Consider the following 24,637-nt stretch of genomic DNA (forward strand, 5'->3'; position numbering starts at 1 on the left):
CTGGGAATAGTTGTGGGCAGCAGGAAAAAAAAGGAGACTAAATATGAGATGGATTGACTCCCCAAAGTAAGTCAGAGACTTTAGTTTACAAGAATTCACAATCACTCTCAGTTTTCTTCCTTGTCTTGCATGTAATGAGTCTTATTATATGTATGTCAGATAAGCTGTGGGACAGAAACTCCTTATATATAGAAAAATCTTCCTTGCTGGTGACATCCTACCTTTATGTAGAATTTATTTATTTATTTATTTATTTATTTATTTATTTATTTATTTATTTATTTATTTATTTATTTATTTATTTATTTATTTATTTATTTATTTATACATACATACATACATACATACATACATACATACATACATACATACATACATACATACATACATACATACATACATACATACATTTAAGCAATCCTTAAAAGGATTGCTTAAATCAATCTGTAAAAACTGGAAGAAGAAAAAAAGCATAGAGGGCATTTTAGAAATAATGTATTGCCAATAGTCTCATTGCCACCCCACCCTAGAATAATGATGCGAGACACAAAGTAATGGGGTAAACCAGGGCCATGCTTTATTAAATCTGATAACAGAGAGGGGCTTGCCATAGTGTGGAATGAGTATAACTGAGTCTCACCGGACCCTTTTTCTCATGAAAATGGGTGAGTCCCCTGCCCTGAGTTTGTGCAGTCCTATACACAGTGCAATCCCAGCCTGACCACCCCTGGACCTCAAGCCCCTGATTCTGTTGGTAGCCCTCTGTCTGGGTATGGCTGCAGCACATCCTCTCCCCCCCCCCGCCTCATGCTGTAATCTCACGATCCACAGTGCTGGGAGGTTGGATGAGCTGTAACCTTACTTGTCCTTTCACCAGGACTTACCGATCCAACTTCATTCTGCACTACTCGCCACGGCACAGGGACTAGCCCAGCTATGTCCCTTGTCTGCTGTGACATTCCACCCAATGTTCCCTGTTTGTTTTTCCCAAACCAAGGTTCACTCTCACGACATGTTCTCTTTCATTCACGGCCACCAGTGGCTATCCCTTAGTCACACTTGCACAATACTTGTATCAGACACTTGCTGCCAACATAACTTGTTTATTTAGAGTGAATTTGAATCACCGATGTTTTTTGTAATCATTGTATAGAATCACTCATTAAAACTTCATATCTTTGGTTACACGTTCACTTCTTCATTTGTTTTATTGATCTGTTCACTTTAACCAACTTATTAATAACATCAGGTTCTCTCTAGTTCTCTTATCTATCTATCTTGACTATTCAATTTCTCTCCTCCACACTCTCATTCTCTCTTTCACCTTCTCTCTTTCCTAATTCTCCATCTAACTCCCTCTAACTGCCTAACTGACTCCACTCTTCCTGTCCATTCATAGGCTCCTGCACTTGAGCTTCAGCTATGATTGACAGGAGTGATGTGGGCATAACCAGAACAGTTTCTATACTTTACTTTTTTTCCCCCTCCTCCATCCTTTGGTCTCTGAGATACCATGTTGTTCTGTGTTCCCTTCCTGTTCCGAATCTCAGAATCAAAGTCCTGCAGAAGTTGGACCCATCTCATCAGCTTGTTGTTGTTTGCCCTTATAGTTCTTAGCCACAGAAGTGGGGAATGATCGGGGCAAAGTGCAAAATGTCTTCCTCATATGTTTGGCCTGAGTTTCTGCAATGACCATGCGATGGCTAGATACTCCCGTTTCATCGTGGACAAATGCCTCTCGCCCGCCTGCAGTTTCTTACTGAGATAGGTTACAGGATGATGGTTTCCTTCATCATCTGCTTGGCTCAACATGGCCAAAGGCCTCCTCGCAGTTGGCCATCCTGAGGATTTTATGCCCTACACCCTTGGCTACACCAGGCTTGTTAGAAAATATGTGCTTATATTTTTGCATTACAGCTCTGCTTTCTTCTTGTTGCTTGGGTGCTAGAGTAAAGCTAATTTGGACTTCCTCAGGGTTATACTGGTGTACACCCCTTCCTTCGCAATACCATAATTTAGGTTTTTCCCTGGGCACTTCTTTAATGGCATATAAGAGAAAATTTTCTTTCCTATAATAAGTTTTAATCATATTTACATACATCACTCTTCTCCCTTCTTCTCCCTCCTCCTGAACTATATAATTCACTTCGCTCATTTTAGAGACTACTCTAAATGGACCTGCCCAATTTAATTGGAGTTTATTCCCTTTAATAGGTTTTAACATTAGCAGTTTGTCTCCAGGATTGAATGTTTTTTTCCTGGCCCTCTTATCATACCGGTGCTTTTGCTTTCCTTGATGGCTCTAAGTTTTCAGCTGCTAACTCAAGAGACTGCTGCATGGAGTTCATCAGTGTGTCTATATATTGGATCACTGACTCAGGATCCTCCTTCTGGAGTACAGAACTATAAGCATACCATAAGGGTTGCAATTTATTATCCCAGTCATTTGGAATTTTAGCGGTATAAGCATGAATCATACACGTTATGGTCCCATTAAATTTCTTACCCAATCCATTAGTCTGAGAATGATAAAGGGATGCTGTGATGTGAGTGATTCCACAGACTCGCCACAACCTTTAATTAATTTGGATGTAAATGAGGTCCCTAAATCAGTAACTATCTCGGAAGAGAGACCGATGAGCCACATATAATTTAATAATGCAGCTGCCACTGTCTCTGTTTCAATATTTTGCAAAGGAACAGCTTCCGGGTATCTGGTGACATAATCAGTTATGGACAAAATGAATCTATTTCCCCATCTGGTAACTTTAGGTAAGGGTCCCACTATGTCTAGGCCTGTTTGCTGATATGGAGTTGGGATGATTGGTAAAGGGCACAACTTAGCTTTGGTTTTATCATTCCCAGTACCCTGGCTTTGACATGTGTCACAACTTTGACAATATAAATTAACCTGCTCTTCCATCCCAGGCCAATAGAATTTTTGAGCAATTCTTTGCTTTGTACGTGTGATCCCTAAATGCGCAGCAAATGTATCTTTATGTTCCTTTTCTAAAATTCTTTCTTCGTATTTGAAGGGTACTATCAGTTGTCTGAGGATTCTCTCCCCTCCCCTACTAGGATTCACAAGAATTTCTCTGTACAATAGGTCTTCCTTCACACTATATCTTTCAGGGTTTTCAGGGGTCAGGGGCCCTTCCTTTTCTATAGCATTCACCTAAGGTAGGGTCATCTTTTTGTTCTCTTATGAAAGACAGATTACTAGGATTCCCCATATTGACTAGCTTAGCTATTTCATTCCCTTCTGTTATTTCAAAATTCCCATGTTTTCCTCTGTGTCTTCAATTGGACTTCCCTGGAGCAAGTTGTTAATAAAAGACTCTGTACATGCTCTGATAAATCCAGGCCTATTAAACATGGGGCAGGAATTTGCTCTGATTTGGCCACTGTCTACTCTCTGGTCCACACTTTATATTTTATGGGAATATTTGCCAATGGCAGCTTCACAATTTCAGCTCCAGTCCCTATAATAGAAATTGTTTCATTTTCCAGCATATGTTTCTTAGGGATTATCTCTGAATGACACACTGTAATTTGTGAGCATGAATCTTTTAGAGCAAGATATTTGATATTATTAACATATATAACATCGCCTGAACTGTGTAGAAGATTTTGATCACGTTTTATAAAATAACATTGGACTACCCTAGGCATTGGAGGCACTTCTTGGCTCTCTGGCTTTTCTGACACTGGGGTTGTCACCGCTACCAATTCAATGGCTTCCTTAGCTCACTTATGTTGTGCATAGTATACTTTCTTTGGTAGACTGGAATTTCCCCCTCTTTTTTGTTGACCAACATCCCTATTCTTGGTGGTCTGGCACTGAGCAACAAAATGTCCTTTCTCTCCGCACTCACAGTGTGTTTTATTGACTTTAACTCTGGGGTCAAAATATGGGGACTTGTCACCCTTTCCTTCAAAGCTATCATGTTTGTGGTGACTCAGGTCTGAGGGCTTGCCTTTAAAATGGCTTCCAGTTGCTTGATTATTCTTCAGGTAATCTCTGAGTCCTTTCCTTCTGTCATCCCACACTTTCCCACCAATTTTTACCTCAGAGAATTGGGTTCCTTATATCATTTATATAGTCAGCAGTTTCACTTGCCTCTTGTACATCTTTAGGGCTTTTGTCTTTTACTAAATATCTCAGATCCCCAGATAGAATAGAATAAAATTGCTCTAGCCCTATTATTTTTTCATTTATTCTAGTGATGTGACATTCTCCTGCTCCATCCATTTATCCAAGCATTGAACTAAATTTGCCCCTAATTGAGAGTACGATTCCTAAAGCTTTTTGATCAAGGTGCAAAATTTTCATCTCAAGTGTTCTGCATTGATCCCAAACCTCGAGAAAATAATCTTTTTATACGCCTCGTATTCTCTGGCTTGATCAAAGGGCATTTGGGAATAAAGTTCAGCTAGATGCCCACTTATTTGAGACCTTAACACAATCATGCGTTCTTCCCCTCTCACATCAAAGTCCCAGCATGCACGCTCAAATGAAATAAGAAATGACTTTGGGCAGTCAAATTTTCTAAATTGGGGAAATTTCTTGAGGTCTATTTTTGAGAAATTTCCCCCAGCATTAGTATTATTACTGTGGTTATTATTCTGAGCCATCATTTCTAATTTTTTCATTTTTATTTGATAGCCCATTTCTCTTTGTCTTTCCTTAGCTTAGGCTCTGGCTTTTTCCCCTCGGCATTTCAAAATCTAATTCCTTTTGTCTGGCCTCAGCCTCAGCTCTGAGCTGTAATTCTTTTTCCTCAGTCCTAGGTCTTATTTCTAATTCCTTTAATTTAAATTCCTTTTCCGATTTCCATTTCTCAAACTCATGGGAGATTAAAACATTTTCACTCCCTGAGGCATCTTCATGGGTCTCCTCCTGTTCTACAGATATTTCAAGAGGGACTCCATTTCCCTCCCCTTCATGAGGTAAATCTTGAGGATCAGTTACCTCCATTGATATCATTTTCCCTCTTTTAGGAGGCATATTTATATATATATATATATTTGGATAAGCTGGTTTATTCTGCAGAGAGATATAGTCAAGCCTCAGTTTAAAAGATTTTGTCATTTCTGAGTTCCTGAGTTACTCTGTAGCTCTCCTTCAGCAGCCAAGGATTTGTATTCTGTTTCTTTTGGCATCCAGCCACACTGTCCTTTGGTCTGAGACACTCTATCTTTTTGCCTCCAGACACAAAACTATTTCAGATTTTTTTTCTTTCTGTTTTTCAAGCCTCTGTTTTTTGGTCCAATGCTCTAGTCTATCAAGGTCATTTTGAATTTTGTGTTTTTTGGGGGGGAGGGGTCTGTGTGGGATTGTATCAGATTTGACTTTTTTTCTCTGCTTTTTGCGTTGTTCCTCAAAGATATTTTTCCATCTATAAGATGCTACTTTTTTCCTAAAATCATTACCCTAAAAATTGAGGGGCATATTTTACATGGAAATAAGATGAGATAGCTGAGAAGAGAACAAAACAGCACATACGTTGCCTCTGTAAACAGACTCTCTTCAGCCATGAGGCTGAGTTTCCTACAGTCAGGAGACTTAGCTTCTTCCAATCAGGAACCTTATGGAACTGATGTCAGCTGACCCTGAACAAACCAATTGGAGCACACCTCCTTGGAGGTGGAGCTTGTAGGCTCAAGATTCAACAGAGACAAAATGTCCAACATTCTGAGCTCAGAGGCTGAATTCTTAAGGCTAAGTTTTCTTAATTTGGGGGTTAGAAAATGGGGGGGGGTGTCTTATAAATTGTGGCATGTTATAAACAGAAAAATATGGTATATTGTGAAGGAGCTTTTCTTTATTGCACAGAGGGTTTCCTCTCACCACTCAGTCACACTACCTTCTCTGTCTGGATGAGTTATGTCCAGGAGGTTAGTGCAAGATTGTTGGGAAATGCCTCCCAAGGTGTATGTCTTTCCCTAGCATGCTCTGAGTTCCTTACTCCTGAGCACTCAGGGGAAATACAAACAATAGCAGGTTGTTGCTCCTAATTGCAACCCAACCGTGCACAGAACTTAAAGTAACCCAAAATGCTTCAAAAGTCTCCAAGCCCCCTCAAACACTGGAAAAGTACCTTCAACTCCTTAGCAGCTATCTGAATAAACCACAGCATGGGTAAAATTTTATTGTTTTTTTAAAAGGAAAAGGTAGTATAGCATAGCAAAGTCCAATAATTTCAGCAGTGAATATAAAAACCACAATCAGGTAACATAAGCAGAACATACAGAGTTCAAGGCATGATAAAGTTATTCCCACAGAAAACAATGAAAAGCTAACTCTCTAAGCCAGGGGTCAGGGAACTTTTTTACCTTTTACCCCCTAAAAAATTTATATATGCCAACATTACCCACTTGATTTGAAAGGAAGGATCTCAGTCACATGCGGCTAGTTGAGCACCGCTGCTAAAGCCTTGCTGCCCATGCCCAGGCTTGGATGATGCTGATCCAAGATGGAGATTATCTTTGTTCTTTCTAACTCTCTTAAATCCCATAATTCCAACAACAACAAGCTTACAAACCAGCCAATCATGTAATTTCAAATAATTGGCCCTAGTGATACCATCCAAGTTGACTAACTAAAATTTAATTTTGTAAATTTAACTTACCTTTCTGAAGCCTTCCAGGGGTCCCCTGCCGCCACCATTGCCGATGCCCAAGGCCTCCGGAGGCCACTCGAAGGTCCCTCGCTGCCGCCATCACTGCTGCCGGAGGCCTCTCAGAGTTTGCCCACCCCGCCAACACAGGCTTTCCCAGGGTGGACCAGGCCTACCAGGGGAGGGCTTCCCCCGGTAGGCCTGGTCTACTGCCTGGGAAAGCCTGGTAGACTGGGCCTACCAGGGGAGGGCTTCCCCCGTTAGGCCCGGTCTATTCCCCAGGCTTTGCTGGGCAGTAGACCGGGCCTACCAAGGGGAAGCCCTCCCCTGGAAGGCCCGGTCCACCCTGGGAAAGCCTGCATTGGTGGGGGGATCCTCCGGAGGCCTTCCCCATCGCCATCTGAGGCCTCTCGGAGGTCCCCTGCCGCTGCCGATAGTGCCTCTGAAGCATTATTGGCGGGTGGGAGGGACCTCTGAGAGGCCTCAGATGGTGGAGGGGAAGGCCTCCAGAGGTCCCCTGCTGCTGCTGTGGCTGGGAGCTGTGGCGCATTATCCCGGCCATGCTCAGACCCCTGGACTTCCCCCACCACAGCCGCTGCTGTTGGGAGCCGAGGCATGCCGGGCAATCCCGGCTATGCTCAGACTCCCAAAATTCCCCTCACATCACTGCTGTCTGAGGCCGGTGCGGCTTCCAGCAGTGGCGGCAGCAAGGGAAGTCCAGGAGTTTGAGCATGGCTGGGATCACCCGGTGCGGCTTGGCTCCCAGCAGCAGTGGGGGACCTCTGGATGCCTTCTCCGCCATGATGGGAGGCATCTCGGAGGTCCCCCCCACCGATCGTGCATCCGAAGCACGATCGGCAGCGGGGGGGATCTCTGAGATGCCTCCCACGGTGGTGGAGAAGCCCTGGAAGGCATCCAAAGGCACGATTGGTGGCCTACGGACAGGAAGGGGGAGGTAGGGAAAGCGACAAATTTGAATTTGGTGTTTTCCCTGCCTCCTGCTTCCTGTCTGTAGGTTGATTCTCCGACCACAAGTCGATTGGAAATCTTGCGGCTGGAGAAGTCCGGACCTCGAAAAGTATGCACGTCGAGCCATGAGTACATTGAGGGTCCACTTTATTGGGAGGCTGACTGCAGGCTATGTAATGAAGGAGCAACAGGAGATTCTTTTCCTTTGCCTTTAGGTGCTTTTTCTTTGGTTTGGTAAAATAGATTTATGTAAAATGAAAATTATCTCTAATTTTTTTTCCTGGGTGTTACCCATATAAATTAGTGAAAATGAGCTAAAATAATGGCAGATTATGATTAACATGCATTGCAACGGAAATAAAACTGCAAGAATCAATTTTAAATTATTTATTTATTTATTTAAAATCTTTTTATTCCACCTTTTGCCTTGAAAAGGACCCAAGGTGGCTATGGCATGTTACATATCACAAAGGGAGAGATCATTAGGTTTACCCAAAATTATATTATATTATATTGCAAAATAAATTAGACATATTCCAGATACTATAATAAATAATAAAAATATAATTTGGAAAGCCTTTTGAATTTTATAATGGAGAGGAGATTATAGAAAATACTTTGAAAAGAAAATATTAAATATGTGATTAAAAGTATAGATAACCCCTTTTTATATGATATGTTGGCAAGCTGAAAAACTATAAAGGAATACTGAGTTCACCTATTTCTCCCTTGAGTCAGATGGTAAAATTAATTGAACAGGAAGTTATTAGAGTAAAAGACTGGATAAGAAAGATGCATAATAGAGAGAAAATAAGCGAAATACTGGGAGATGAGAGAATTTCATCGTTGAATATATTTCACTCAGAAAACTGAACAAAGTAATGGAGGATAAAGGAAGCAGAGAGTACATTAATGATGACATTTGAGAAAATTATTGAAAAAGAAAGATGATAAAAATTAATAAAAATAGAAAGAGGATAATATGTGTAATATACAAGATGTTAACACAGGCAGAATATAAAATAAGTTTTAAAAGAAATATGGCAAGGACATCTGGGAAAAGAAATTAAAGGAGACAATTGGAAGATGTGGAGTAAAAGAATAATGAAATATATGTATGTAAGGGTTAAAGAAAATTGTTATAAAGTAGTAAGGAGGTGGTACCTGACACCAGTGAAACTGAATTTGTTAAATGAAGTAGTGCCATCTTTATGTTGAAGATGTAAAAAAGAAATGGTGATATAGTTACACATGTGATTGAGTTGTGAAATGAGGAGGTTGGTGATTTTAAAAGAGATTATGGAAATTGTGGGTATTGATGTACATATGTGTCCAGTGATCCTTTGTTGAATATGGTTTTAAATAATCAACTACAAGGGAAAGAAAAGGAACTAGTTATTATTATGGTAATGGTGGCAAGTAGACACGGGGATAAATATAAAAACGAAGCAGGATATTTGTTGAATATCCCTGATTCGTCAGATAGTCATTGCTTCGTATTCTTGGGGTCTAGAAACTGCAATTAATATGAAGCAACAAATATAACCCTTTTATATTCATCTCCTTATGTCCCCATGGATCAGCTGTTCCTCGGGGGCATAAGCAGAGAGGGATTTTCCTTTTGGGTGGCTCGGCTAGGGGATGGCTTGGTTCCCCTTTCCTCCTCTTCCTATGCCTCCATGACATAGGGAAGGGATCCAAGAGGGATCAAAGTGATCCCCCAGCCCCAGGGGTTGCAAGATGGCTTTGGTCCTGCTTTCCCTCCACGCGGCGTAGGAAAAGGAGGGAAGGGATCAAAGCAACCCCCCAGCCCTGCTGCCTTTGCCTTTGATCAGGCTACACTCCACTTCCTATCCCCACTGGGGCATTGGAAGAGGAGCAAAAGGGGACCCAAGTGAAAGGCAGCAGTGCTGGGGGATTGCTTTAACCCCTCCCCTCCTCTTCCTATGCCATGGGAGCATAGGAAGAGGAGGGAAAGCAGGACCCAAGCCATCTTGCAGCTGTGTTGCCTTTGCAAAGGCAGCAGGACTGGGGGATTGCTTTGATCAAGATATGCATAGGAAGGCTGTGGGGGTGGGGCTTTTTTTTTTAAAAGATAGCCCCAGGAGCTGTCTAAAAAAATATGACCTGACGAACTGACAAATTGATTTGTAGTTCGTCAGGCCACTGGGGGAAAATTTGTGGGACGAACCAAGACAAAGCGCCATTTTGGCACTTCATCCCCATCTCTAGTGGCAAGATAGATATTTGCAAGGAACTGGAAGAATACTAAATTAATGTGGAGTAATGATATAAAGAAATGTGGAATATGGCCACTAATTATGAACTAACTCATGAAACTGAGGGTTAGAAAAGGAATATCAAATGCAAATGATTTTAAAGATACAGTATATGGGACTTGGTTTTAGTAAATATGTTTGAGAAAGGGAAAGATTATATCCCTGAACAAGAATCATTATATTTCTGGAGAGAAATGGGGCAGCTACAAAATATAAAGTAAAATAAGTAAATTAGTCATTAGTGGTGAATTTTTCCTAACTGAGTACTTCCTTTTTCAATTTCATGTGACTTCATCAAAGTGTGTTCAGCTAGAGTCACCCTAAAATTGAAAAAAGAAAATCTTTAATTAGTAGCAATTTGCCTCTCATAATGATATCATTCCCCTTGTGCAGATAGTGCTGCACAACAGTTTCCTGGTCTTTTCTTACAGAAACTGGAAGGCTAAGAATCATCATTTTGGCACCAAGTCAAAACATATTTATTAGATCCTTTGGGGCTTGAAGATTGTAACTTGCACAGGTTTTAATTCAATGGTTTTAATGTTTTAATTTTGTATTTTAAAGTGATAGTTTAAAAAACTGAACATTTTATACTTTTATAACTTTTTATATGATTTTGTAACCCACTCTGAGATTTTATAATGTTGGGCAGACGATAAATATTTTAAATATATAAATTAGTATCTCCATGTATATGTTCTGTCCCTAAGAGTTTGCAATTTGAATTTCAACTAAAGAAAAACAGCGCAAGGGGACAGGAAAGAGACAAAGATATTTGAATGGGTGGGAAGTACTTACCTTATTGACTCTGTATTTTCTTCACTTACTTGTAAGAAAATATATTTAGCATAACGCTGTGTGTCTCAGTAGTTTTGAGACTGCAAGTGTTAATCCAGAGAGATAGTTATGGAAATTATATCATTTATTATGTTTGCTATACATAAGGATAGGAACACATGTTACCACAGTAAAGCTTCACTCTCTTTCCCTCTTTTAATTAAAGGAAAACCACTGCAGAAGGATAAAAATCCTTGGAGACTGCTACTACTGTGTATCAGGACTAACCCAACCTAAAACAGATCATGCACACTGTTGTGTTGAAATGGGATTGGATATGATTGACACCATCACGTAAGTTTTTGATATGCTTATATGTTTTGTAGGAAACAGAATCACTTCTTATGCAATGAGTATCTAATTCAGTGTCTTCAAACACTAAGCCCGTTTGAACACACAAACACACACACACACACACACACACAATCACTTTTTTCTGTCTGTTTAATCACCTTTCTGTGATGAGCTTGTGAATAAGGCAAGGGAAAATGAACAGAAGAAACAGTAGGATCTTCTCATTATCCTAGTCCTATAGACTTCATAATCCAAGTCACGCTAAAAGCAGTGCCCTGGAAGCTTGATAAATTTCTAGCCTCATTTACAGCCTAGGAAAGCAATAAAATAAAATAAAATACGAAGTATTCAGGCAGCTGGAAAGCCATCATATCCATACAGTGACTTGCTTTAAGCTTTGAGTGCCACAAGTTCTGTAGGCCAGCCTGCATTATATTTTTCCATAGCACTATAATTGAGTCCTTTCAGCTTTTGTTTCCAGAATGTGTGTCAGGAAAAGATGTTTGCACCACTACCCTTTTCTTGTCCTGCTAATGTCCACTGGACTTGGATTTTCCCTAACAACCACTGATATGTTTTTGTTCTCTAAGACTGACAGGAGTCTTGAGAGCAGAATCCTAACCCCTCAATCCAGGGGTGGGAGATCAGAATGGGACATGAGTAGCAATCATAGAATAAATGAGTTGGAAGGGGCCTATAAGGACATTGAATCTACGGCTCAAGGCAGGAATCCATTCTCAGAACCTACTGGTCACAGGTAGGGGAACATATTCCTATAACAGAGGAGCCCCTTCTGTAGAAAGGAAAGGGATTTTTTTCTGCTTTCATGGAACTGCTTAACTAATGTAGAGGGACACATATATTGTAAGGGACCTTGTACACCTAGAGAAAGATGCACTATGAGATCTGACATTGGCAATAAGCCCTGAAACAAGGGGACTAGACAAAAGCCAGAGCAGAACAGGATTGAATAGAACAGGTCAAAATGGGTATTGGAATTGATACCAAAACTTATGGAATGTGATGGACATTCATCAAAACAATGTTTTAGACATCAAACCCAGTAAAACAGAACTCCTTTATTAACTCTTTAATGCCCCCAGACCAACCAGAATACAACACAGCAGCCCAGAATGACAACTTCTGATTAGAATAAACTAACCAAATTCACAACACATATGTATCTTTTGTTTTCTCTTTCCCAAGAGTTATTTCAGCAAGGGACCAGAATCAGTTCTCAGAAGGCAATGATTAGCTTACCACCTAACAGAATTTCTACAGTGCTGACAGGGACAAAAAGGACTGTCTACTCCAGGTCCCTTTCTCTTCTGTACCCATCACAGACACTTGGACTTGTTCACATAGTACCATAGATAAGATATCATTCCAATATCTCTCAGTGTCTGCTTCAGTTATATCAACATCAAACTCCATGTGCTAGTCCTCCCATCCATAAAGCAGAGACATGGCCCCTGCTCTCCTTTATCTCTTTCTCATCCTGCTCCTGGCAACAGTTCTATGGAAAAGGAGGGTAGAACAAGTGTAAGCTATCCTAATGGCATATACTGTAAATTAAATATTAAAAGGTTCGTGGTTTGTTTTTGTTTTTATTCAAACAGGCAATTTTGGGGTCACCTATGAAAATGGGGTCTGCAGCAATAGACTGGGTCTTTTTCTCCAGTCTGGAGAACTTTAGCAGAGGGTTCATGCCAATCAACGTAGATTCGTCTTGCACAAAAGCTGCTGGGCTTCAGTTTTGCTCCCAAAAATACTGCTTTGTAAACATGATATGTGGACAATTTGTTGGACAATTCATTTTAGTGCATTGGGAGGTGGTCATCAATAGCTGCAATGATGAAGGCAAAGCAATACTTAATAAAGCATATGGGCAATATCGAAATCAGATTGATTATATTCTCTGCAGCCAAAGATGGAGAAGCTCTATACAGTCAGCAAAAACAAGACCTGGAGCTGACTGCGGTTCTGATCATCAGCTTCTCATAGCAAAATTCAAGCTTAGACTGAAGAGATTAGGAAAAACCACTGGGCCACTCAGGTATAATCTAAACCAAATCCCTTATGAATACACAGTGGAAGTAAAGAACAGATTTAAGGAACTAGATTTGGTGGACAGAGTGCCTGAAGAACTTTGGATAGAGGCTCGTAACATTGTCCAGGAGGCAGCAAAGAAAACCATCCCAAAGAAAAGGAAATGCAAGAAAGCAAAGTGGCTGTCCAACGAGGCCTTAGAAATAGCAGAGAGGAGAAGGGAAGCAAAATGCAAGGGAGATAGGGAAAGTTACAGAAACTTGAATGCAGACTTCCAAAGAATAGCAAGGAGAGACAAGAGGGCCTTCTTAAATGAACAATGCAAAGAAATAGAGGAAGATAACAGAAAAGGAAAGACCAGAGATCTGTTCAGGAAAATTGGAGATATTAGAGGAACATTTTGCGCAAAGATGAACATGATAAAAGACAAAAATGGAAGGGACCTAACAGAAGCAGAAGACGTCAAGAAGATGTGGCAAGAATACACAGAGGAATTATATCAGAAAGATTTGGATATCCCGGACAACCCAGACAATGTAGTTGCTGACCTTGAGCCAGACATCCTGGAGAGCGAAGTCAAGTGGGCCTTAGAAAGCCTGGCTAACAACAAGGCCAGTGGAGGTGACGGCATTCCAGTTGAACTATTTAAAATCTTGAAAGATGATGCTGTTAAGGTGCTACATTCAATATGCCAGCAAGTTTGGAAAACTCAACAGTGGCCAGAGGATTGGAAAAGATCAGTCTACATCCCAATCCCAAAGAAAGGCAGTGCCAAAGAATGCTCCAACTACCGTACAATTGCACTCATTTCGCACGCTAGCAAGGTTATGCTCAAAATCCTACAAGGTAGGCTTCAGCAGTATGTGGACCGAGAACTCCCAGAAGTACAAGCTGGATTCCGAAGAGGCAGAGGAACTCGAGACCAAATTGCTAACTTGCGCCGGATTATGGAGAAAGCCAGAGAGTTCCAGAAAAATATCTACTTCTGCTTCATCGACTATGCGAAAGCCTTTGACTGTGTGGACCACAGCAAACTATGGCAAGTTCTTAAAGAAATGGGAGTGCCTGAACACTTTATCTGTCTCCTGAGAAACCTATATGTGGGACAGGAAGCAACAGTTAGAACTGGTCATGGAACAACTGAGTGGTTTAAAATTGGGAAAGGAGTACGGCAAGGCTGTATATTGTCCCCCAGCTTATTTAACTTATATGCAGAATACATCATGCGGAAGGCTGGACTGGAAGAAACCCAAGCCGGAATTAAGATTGCCGGAAGAAATATCAACAACCTCCGATATGCAGATGATACCACTCTGATGGCAGAAAGTGAGGAGGAATTAAAGAACCTTGTAATGAGAGTGAAAGAGGAGAGTGCAAAAAACGGTCTGAAACTCAACATCAAAAAAACTAAGATCATGGCCACTGGTCCCCTCACCTCCTGGGAAATAGAAGGGGAAGATATGGAGGCAGTGTCAAATTTATCTTCCTGGGCTCCATGCTCACTGCAGATGGAGACAGCAGCCCTGAAATTAAAAGGCGCCTTCTTCTTGGGAGGAAAGCGATGACAAATCTGGACAGCATCTTGAAAAGCAGAGACATCACCTTGCCAACAAAAGTCCGAATAGTCAAAGCTATGGTTTTTCCTGTCGTGATGTATGGAAGTGAGAGCTGGACCATAAAGAAAGCAGACCGCCGAAGAATTGATGCCTTTGAATTGTGGTGCTGGAGGAGACTCTTGAGAATCCCCTGGACTGCAAGGAGAACAAACCTATCAGTTCTAAAGGAAATCAACCCTGAATGCTCACTTGAAGGACAGATCCTGAAGCTGAGGCTCCAGTACTTTGGCCATCTCATGAGAAGAAAAGAGTCCTTGGAAAAAACCTTGATGTTAGGAAGGTGTGATGGCAAGAGGAGAAGGGGACGACTGAGGATGAGATGGCTGGACAGTGTCTGCGAAGCAACCAACATGAACCTGACACAACTCCGGGAGGCAGTAGAAGACAGGAGGGCCTGGCGTGCTCTGGTCCATGGGGTCACAAAGAGTCGGACACGACTAAACGACTAAACAAACAAACAAAATTTTGCATAAGCACACAAAAAAACCATTCGGCATGCAAAACTAAAAGATGGGGAGCTTCAATCAAAAACTTATAACTATGAAACTGGACTTCATATATGAGTGCAGCTAAATATTACATGTTTCTGAAGTATGGAAGCTCCCACTGAAATACTATTATGGTCATAGTAGTTTTGTTTGATATTGTATTATGCTGGTACAGGTGGGCGGCCATATTGTGGCATTTACCCCGTGGCCCCTGCTTGTTTCACCCAACACAGAGCTTACAAAGGTATCCCAACACACTTCTTGACACACTGCCACCAGTTGATCTCTTCATCAACTTGTATTTCTTTTGAAAGACTAAGGTCCACCCAGTACTGACTTTTTAACAGAAACAGATTTATTGATTACACATGGTTTCAGGAATAATTCTTAAGGGCATTCTTAAAGTTTCATAAAGCTTCAATATTTTTCTTTAATCTCTTCTATATTACCACAGGTCACACTCTAACTAATCACTGCCTAATCACTCCTTAAACACTCTCTGCCTCAAAACGCCAAACTATTCTCCTCTCCAGCTCTCTCTGGCTCTGACTTTCAGGCTCTGCCTCTTCAGCAGCTCCTTTGGCCCCGCCTCACAACCACATTAACATATAACTTATGAATAATGTATATAACTTATAATACATAACTTAGGGTGGACGCCACACATATATTGTGTTCTTAGGAGCAGAAAGCATTAAAAATACATGGATAAGACAAAATATGTATACCTGAAAAAAAGCCACTCTGTGGGAGGGTCTTTTTTTCTTTCAAGATGATCTAGCAATTCTTAGCTCTAAATCAGACCCTTTAATTACTGCTTTTTAACCCCTAAAATTTCTGAAGTTACTGCCTTTTTAAATAACTTCTGGGAATTCCAAAGAAACCATCTGCATAACACAGGGTTCTGGAATGTGTCTCCAGTCAACCCACAGGACTGGTGAAAGGCTGTCACTTCTAACCCTACTATTGCCTTCATTATGAAAGCATTTGACTCCTTCGTGGGCCCACATTTTTAGCTCCTGTCTATGGAAATATTTTAAAAGCTATTATAAAAAATAGATAATAATATACTGTATAGCATCTCACTCATTGAGCTGTGAAATTACTGTTTATTCCCTTTCTGGCTTTGAATGATCTCAAAGCACATTTTACCTGATTTACCTGTGAGCATGTTTACCCAGTTTACTCATAAGTTTACAGATCCATATGCTTTCATGATTTTTAGAAGTTATCCTCCCTAAACCACTGTCAGATTATAGATCCTATTGGCTCTCATAGACTACATCACATAAATTGTGGGACCTGCAGTGCCTCGCTTTGCAGTGGTGCAAAAACATAGAGATGATGCACGAATCTCATGGAGCCACATGATTTTTCTCATTTGTGCCCATAGGCTGGGATACAGAAATCATGGGTCCCCAAGTGCATGGGTTTGCAGTGACGTAAAAACATGCATCTGAAGCACAGATTCTCATGGATCCACATGATTTTCACTGTGCATGATTTTTACTATGATTTTGCAGTGCTGCAGAAACATGGATCTGATGTATAGACCCCCATGAATCCACATAATTTTGATGTAGGATCATCCCCCAATCACTGTCAAATCATGGCTCCCATCTCTGCCAACACACTAAAACACAGAAATTGTGGGTCCTTCAGTGCATGGCTTTGAAGTCAAATAAAAACATGGATCCAAAGCACAGATGGATCCACATGATTTTTCTGTGGGATCATCCTTTCTCTGCCTACAGACTACAAAACATAAATCATGCATCCCCCAGGACATGACTTTGCAGTACAATGAAACAACAATATAAGACAGAGATGCCTATGGATCCACATTATTCTTCTGCAGGATTGTCCCAAACCACTATCCACTCATAGGCCCTAGTTGTGCCCATAAGTTTACACCATAGCAATCTTGGGGCCCCAGTGCATGGCTTTACAATGATATAAAAACAAGAATCCAACATATGTATCCACATGATTTTTCTTCAGGATCATCTCAAAATCACTGTCCACTTGTGGGCGCCATTTTGTGCTCATAGGCTGCAACATAGAAAACATGGGTCCCCCAGTGTATGGTTCTGCAACAATGTAAAAACTTTTATTCATTCATTTATTTAAAATATGTTTACCCTGTCTTTTTCCTTGAAAAGGACCCAAAGTGGCTTACAACTCTGATAGACAACATTTAAAGTTGAAAACAATGAGTATACAACAGTGGTTAACATCATTAAAAAAATATCTAAAGCTAAGAACAATGAATATAAAGAGACAGCTTACATCATTAAATATTAAAACGAAGAATGAAAGTATACAAATATTAAAAAGAAAACAAATGCCAGTCTGAGAAATGGAAAACGCAAAAATGGAAAACAGAAGTAGTACTAAATATCCAGTCAAAGCAGTAATGCATAATAATCCATCTAAAACTCTCACACAGCTAATTACTGAGGGAAGGCTTGCCTGAAGACAAAGGACTTTGCCTGCTTGTGGCATTAGGATCAGCTGAAGTTTCCTGACACTTTCCATTAGAAACCCCACAAAGAGCACATTACAGTAATCCAGCTGGGAAGTTACTAGGGCATGTGTCACAGAGGCAAGACCAAATTATCTCAAGAAATGGATGTAGCAGGCACACTACTTTTAATTGTGCAAATGCTCTCCTGACCACTGCCAAGGACTGGGCATGCAGGCTCAAGGATGAATACAGGAGCACCTGTTTGTTCGGGGGGGGGGGGTTTAACCCCATCCAGTACAGGCTGTGTCTATATTCCTTGATCTGTCGTTTGACTGACCAGAGGCACCCCTGTCTTGTCTGGATTAAGTTTCAATTCATTCACCCACATCGTCCATTACTGATACCAAACACTGATCTAGAGCAGAAACACCTTCCTTGGATTTAGGTGGTAAGGAGAGGTAAAGTTGGATGTCATCCACACACAGGTGACACCGAACCCGAAAACTCCAGATAATGTTTCCCAGAAGTTTCATGTTGATATTAATAACATGAGAGACAAAGCAGAACCCTGAGAAATCCCACAGGTCAGTGGCCAGGGTGGGATCCACATGAATTTTACATAGGATCATCCCCAAACCACTATTAAATCACAGGGCCCATCTGTGCCCATAGATTACACCATGGAAATCATGAGTCACCCAGTGCCTGACTTTGCAGTGGTGCAAAAACGTGGATCTGATGCATTCTCATGGGTCTACATGAGTTTTAAATAGGATGATCACCAAACCACAGTCCAGTCATAGACCCCATTTGTGCTCCTAGATTAAATGCAGACATATTATGATAGGTCACACTGCTATACTATGCAAATAGTTCAGTTATTTAGAATGTTCGCACATCTATTATATGTGCATGGTGCGATTGACTCAGGTTACTCATTTTTGCTTGAGTGAGAGTTCAGACTTTATTTGATTGAGCACTCACTTTTCTGGCTGTCTTTAGTATCTCTACCAACATCACATTTCAAAGGACTTGATTTTTGTCTTGTGGTTTTTTTTTTGTCTTGTTTACTATCTTCCTTTTGCATAGTATGGAGGTGTTGACCTTGGTTTCCAGTGACATTCTTTGCTAACTCTTCCTCTTTTTTTAAATTTCAAAAAGAAAAGGGAAATATTTTAGAAAATGTGTACACAACATATCCATAGAGGTTTTGTGCTAATACAGCTTTTCTTCCTCACCTTGCCTAACTCAAAGAAAGGGATATAAAATTGAAACATTGCTTTCCAGTCTGCATGTGATGGAGCACGCATGGCAACATTAGTTTAATAGAGAGGTTAAAGGATATGTATTAAGAGGGAAGGAGGGCCTGGCGTGCTCTGGTCCATGGGTCATGAAGAGTTAGACAAGACTAAATGACTGAACAACAACTATTAGGTAAAGGTAAAGGTTCCCCTTGACAATTTTTGTCCAGTCGTGTTCGACTCTAGGGGGCGGTGCTCATCCCCGTTTCCAAGCCATAGAGCCAGCATTTTTATCCAAAGACAATCTTCCATGGTCACATGGCCAGTGTGACTTAGACACGGAATACTGTTACCTTTCCACTAAGGTGGTCCCTATTCATCTACTTGCATTTGCATGCTTTTGAACCGCTAGGTTGGCAGGAGCTGGGACAAGTGACAGGCGCTCACTCCGTCGCGTGGATTCGATCTTACGACTGCTTGGTCTTCTGACCCTGCAGCACAGGCTTCTGCGGTTTAGAGTCAGACAAGACTAAACGACTGAACAACAACTATTAGACATGGGCATAAACCTTGGTTTGGAGGTTCATAATGCTTCAGTGGTCTGGTACTACAGGTACTGCACGTTCATTCCTCCCTGCCCACTCCCCCATTCATTAGCTGGCACACACAGCTTTTCTCCTGCTCTTTGCCCAGTTGCAGCAGGAGCACAGATTTCCCTTCTCCACCTCCTCCAACAGCTGCCCATTCAAAGGCACCTCTGCAGGAATCCCTGCCTGCCTCCTCATCAGGGTAGGCAGCTGCTGGAGGAGAAAGAGAAGGGAAGTATGTGCTGTTGCTGTGATTGATTGTGCAAAGAGCAGAAGAAAAACAGTGCATTCTGGCTGATGAGTGGGGTAGCTGACTGGAGGGGTGGGAGAAGTGAATGCGTGGCACTTGTGGTGCCACACCAATGAAGTGGCATGGACCTCCAAACTGAGTTTCATGCCCATCTCTAATGTGTATGTTTCTCCATTGTATGTATTGTTCCTACTCACACCATGTCATTAAGTCCAAAACAGCCCTTCAAAATATTTTGGCACAGAGGGAGTGTAGTCACATTTGAGCTGCTCTCACTTCTGTCTTCTCCCAGTAATCATAGTACAGATCATATGCTCATCTTCTGGAATCCTCTACCACTGGGTAATTCTGTATTAGGGAAATTTCTGATTAGATTTTTGATTAGCGTATGTATATTTAAACTCCCATTTTAAAAAGCCAGGAATTTCAGTCCTTCAAAAAACCTCTAGTTTATGCTTGTGGGATATTCAACTTCTATACCCATGATTCAAAAATCCAGGAAATCCCCCAGTATTGCTGCAAAATATTGTACCTGCGTTGCCAGCAGGAAAAAGGATGTCAAGCTTTACATAGCAAAGGGAAGTCTGAATGTTGAGAACACCGAAGGCAGCAGTCAAGATAGTCTACAGGATACTCTCTTCTGCTCATTACCATTCACACCTGTTGAAAAACAACAGTGACAGTTGCTTTGCATTTGGGCGAGAAGTGGTGAACTGATGAAAAAAGGAGTCAGCTTCTGAAATTTTCCCTTGCCTGGTGTCACTTTGTGAATAGTAGTTGTGCTGGGGGGGACTCCTGATCAACACACTGACCTGTGGATTGTCTCAGGGTTCCATGACTCCACATATTTCCCACATAGATGAAAAACCTGAAAGAAGCTGTCCAGAAATAAAAAATGTCTGATTATATGAATGTGTTTTATAACAGAACAAGCAACATCTGAGGAGATAGGGAACCTTATTTCTCACCCACACCCAGAGTTTGGTAGACTGCACCACAGCCTCTCAAATTTCACAAATCCCAGAAATCTTGGGAGAACAGTTTGACGTTTAAATGCAACACATGCATCGTGGCTAATCAGAAATAGGAAATTAAGTCTAACTCTGGAGTAAATGGGGCCTGAAGGTAAAATTACATATAAGTGGCATATTTCTTCCATTGTACATTTTAGGGTGAAATTGGGGTAGCAGGGACAACACACTGGGGCCTGAAAGATTAAGAGAAGAGACTCCTGGAAGATCTTAAACAGCAGGTGGAGTTGGGTGTCTTCAGTTCACAGATGTTACCAGACCATCAAATCTGGGCAGCTTCTTTCAGGTTTTTCATGTATATGTGAAATAGTATGGGGAATAATGGAGCCCTGAGACACTCCACAGGCCCAGGTCAATGTGTTGAACAGGCATCCCCCAGGCCCACTACCCAGAAGCTGACTCCTTTTTCCATCAATTACAGTGGTGCCTCGCGCAACGAGTGCCTCACACAACGATAAATTCACACAACGATGGCTTTTCCTGAAAAATTTGCCGCCTCACACAACGATGTTTCCTATGGGGAATTTTCGCACAACAGTGTCCCTTTTCGCTCCTGTAAAAATGCTTTAAACTGTTTGAAACCTGTTTTAAATGCTTGGCATCGATAGTCCAGCTTGTGAAATGTACGCAAACTTAATTTGGTGTTGTTCTGAGGCGTCCTTAATTTTTGGTGATTTTTTGTTTTCTCCATTGAAAGCCATTGGACTTTCTCAAGCCATTGTTTTCTCAATGGAGAAAACAAAAAATCACCAAAAATTAAGGACGCCTCAGAACAACACCAAATTAAGTTTGCATACGTTTCAGGAGGTGTGCTAACGATTGCAAGCATTTAAAATACTTTTCAAACAGTTTAAGGCACTTTTACAGGAGCGAAAAGGGACTTTGCAAACCCATTCAAATGCATTGAGTCGGCTTCAATGCATTTCAATTGGGGAACCGCGTTTCCCTCAAAGATGTTTCCTATGGGGATTTTCGCTTAAGGACGGCAATCCGTTCCAATTGGAATGGATTAACCAGTTTTCAATGCATTCCTATGGGAAATGGTGTTTCACAGAACGATGTTTCACAGAACGGGTTTTTTTTTTGAACCAATGAACATCGTCGTGCGAGGCACCACTGTAACCAGTTCTCGCCCAAAAACAAAGCAGTTGTCAGGTCTGTTTTTCAACAAGTGTGAATGGTAGTGAGCAGAAGAGGATCTCCTATAAACCGTCTCAACTGCTGCCATTGGTGTTGTCAACATTCAAGCTGCCCTTTGCTATGTAAAGCTTGACATCCTTTCTCCTGCTGGCAACACAGGCAGGATAATTTGGCTATTTCATGGCTTTTTGAATTGTGGGTGCAGAAGCACAGTATCCCACATTAATAAACTGGAGGGTTTTTTAAAAAAATAGTTGAATATTTTTTAACCACAGGAGCCGGGCTATGTTTTAATTTCTAGCAATTTCAAAAAATTATTTACACTGCCATTTAACAACAACAACAACAACAACAACAACAACCTTTATCGGCATATAAAATAAACATAGTCAATCTAGTTTGTTAGATTTCATTTAATGCATTTGAGTATTGTGATCCAAGAGAATTCAGAGAGCCAAGATTGGTGTGAATAGTAGAAATATAATTTTAAATAGGAGATTAGAGATGGGGACGAATATAAAAACAGATCGCTTTTTCTGAGGAATATAGCCGATTTGTTAAATATTCATCAATCTGTATTTGTGGGTTCCAGAGACCCCCAAATACGAAGGGATGAATATTTACCCATTTTTATTCATCTTTTGTATTTTAAAAAAACCCCACCATTCTTCCTTAGCCTGCCTTAAGGGAATCCAGGCTGCCCTTTGAAAAGATGGCAGCTTCAGCTTCCCTAACCTAAATGAAGCTACAGCCAACATTTTTGCAAAGGGCAGCCAGTCCCTTTTTACACACTATGGCTGCGAAGGCCTGATGGAGACCTCGGCAGCAGCTATTAAGGTAAGGGGGTGTTGGTGGGAGTGGGGTGAGGGCTAAGGTAGGGAAAGGAAGCGGGTGTGGGCGTAGGCTGTTGGGGTGGCTGGCTGTGTATGTGGGTTGGCTGCCTATTGGCTTCTGATCAGCAGATCAGCAGCCAGTAGGCAGAATGGGCTTCTGTGCCATGTGGAAAACTCTCCCTAGGGGACCAAATTTGTGGATGAATGACTTGGATGTCTGATATCCAATTTTTACCAAAGTTGGCAGGCATGTTGGGGAAGGACATAGGAAGCTCTGTTGTGATTCTGGAGTCTCTAAGTACCTGGGGGGAGCTTTCATGGGGGGGATCCTCTTTGTGACTATATAATTCATGATATGTGAACCAATATTCACCAAACTTTCAGGAGTTGCAGAAAAGCATCTGAGGAAGCTTCTCTGCAAATGTGGTGTCTCTAGGTGGTTGGGGACCAGTGTCATAGCTTTTTAAAGTGCAGATGAATCGAGAAGGTCAATTCATCAAAGAATATTTGTATATTCGTATTTGTTGATCCATTAACCTTGACGAACAACGGATCAAAATGATTCAGCTTTTTTTTTCAATTTGTCCCCATCTCTATGGGAGATGTAATATTTTCCCCCTTTGAGGAGGAGACTGATATACACTTTCTGCAGGGAGCACATTAATAGTGTTTGAACTAGTGTTTTAATAATGTTTTTTTAACATTAAATTCAAGAAAGTATCTCATTTTCAGTGTTAAATTTTCTAATTTATAATGTTCAACTAATTAATTGTAAAATCTAACATTTTAAAATCTAACATTCCATTTTGAAATGATCTTTCTCACACTTCCTCTGCCAGTTTTTGGGGAGGGGAACCCAAAGAAATACAATATAAGAGACCATGGTGGCTTTGTTCTTAGGTCCAGCCAAATAATTTTGCTACCTTAGGCAAGTATGCATGCCCCCCCATTCCACATACAGCAGCAGAGTCTATGTGTCTGCACCTGAAAGGCAGTTCTAACATCCTTTCAGTACTAGTGACGGAACAGGGACCTTCCATAAGATCAGAGGCTAATTTAGAGGGTGTAAAATTTGCTCTGTTGTACAAACAGTTCCATTGTCAACAGAGGTGAGTGGAAAGGTTATCCAGGATGAATAGTTGTGGAACTGCCATTGTTTTCCTACACACACACACACACACACACACACACACACACACACACACACACACACACACACACACACACACACACACACACACACACACACACACACACACACACACACACACACACACACACACACACACACATATTCTTCAAGAGCATTGAATTCTCCCCTCAGCTTAAAATAAAACTCGTTTACAAAAATGAAAGCAGTCTGTTCACTGTGAAAGATAAAACCATTTGTATTATAACTATTTTTTCCCATTGTGCTTAAGGGAAATAAGGAAATCTAGGTCATGGAATTCTATTCATTTAAAAATCAGAAGTGAGGGATTTGCCTACAGGGCTTTAATGTGCTATAGCAAATTCCAAAACATTTTGTCACCACCACCATTTCAGTTCCTATTATAGAACAGGTACTGGAATCTCATCCATTAAGCTTTCTTAAAAGTAGAATATAAAAATGGTCTAAGATATGTAACACAGGACGCCTGGTCCAGATGGTGAGGAGATCCACCATGCAGGTAAATGTATTTTAGATATTTTCAAGCTACCAGGGAGGAGGAAGTATTTCAGGTATTTCCAAGCTACAATATGGTTTCCACCATACAGACATAACAGGGTGATGAAGCGTCCAGCTAAGAGCTTCAAGAAACTCTCAGAAAAGGGGCTGCTAGATTTGTCATATACTGTATTCATCGATCCGTATTCATCAAATTGTAAGTCCCTGCAAATACGACTTGATAAATATTTTCCCAGTTTTATTCATTGATCCGTCAATTCATCAATT

The 24,637-nt window shown here is 41.0% G+C and overlaps 1 protein-coding gene across 1 annotated transcript in view; it reads left to right on the forward strand.

The window, feature by feature from the left end:
- The window catches only part of ADCY1 (adenylate cyclase 1), a 295,043-nt gene that overhangs the window by 167,027 nt on the left and 103,379 nt on the right, over nucleotides 1-24,637 (forward strand). The window contains exon 5 of the mRNA XM_073003860.2: nucleotides 10,872-10,999. Within this exon, the coding sequence (XP_072859961.2) occupies nucleotides 10,872-10,999 (128 nt within the window). The remainder of the gene's footprint in view (nucleotides 1-10,871; nucleotides 11,000-24,637) is intronic.

Source organism: Pogona vitticeps, chromosome 6, assembly GCF_051106095.1.
Source record: "Pogona vitticeps strain Pit_001003342236 chromosome 6, PviZW2.1, whole genome shotgun sequence".
In the NCBI taxonomy this organism is placed as follows: Eukaryota; Metazoa; Chordata; class Lepidosauria; order Squamata; family Agamidae; genus Pogona; species Pogona vitticeps.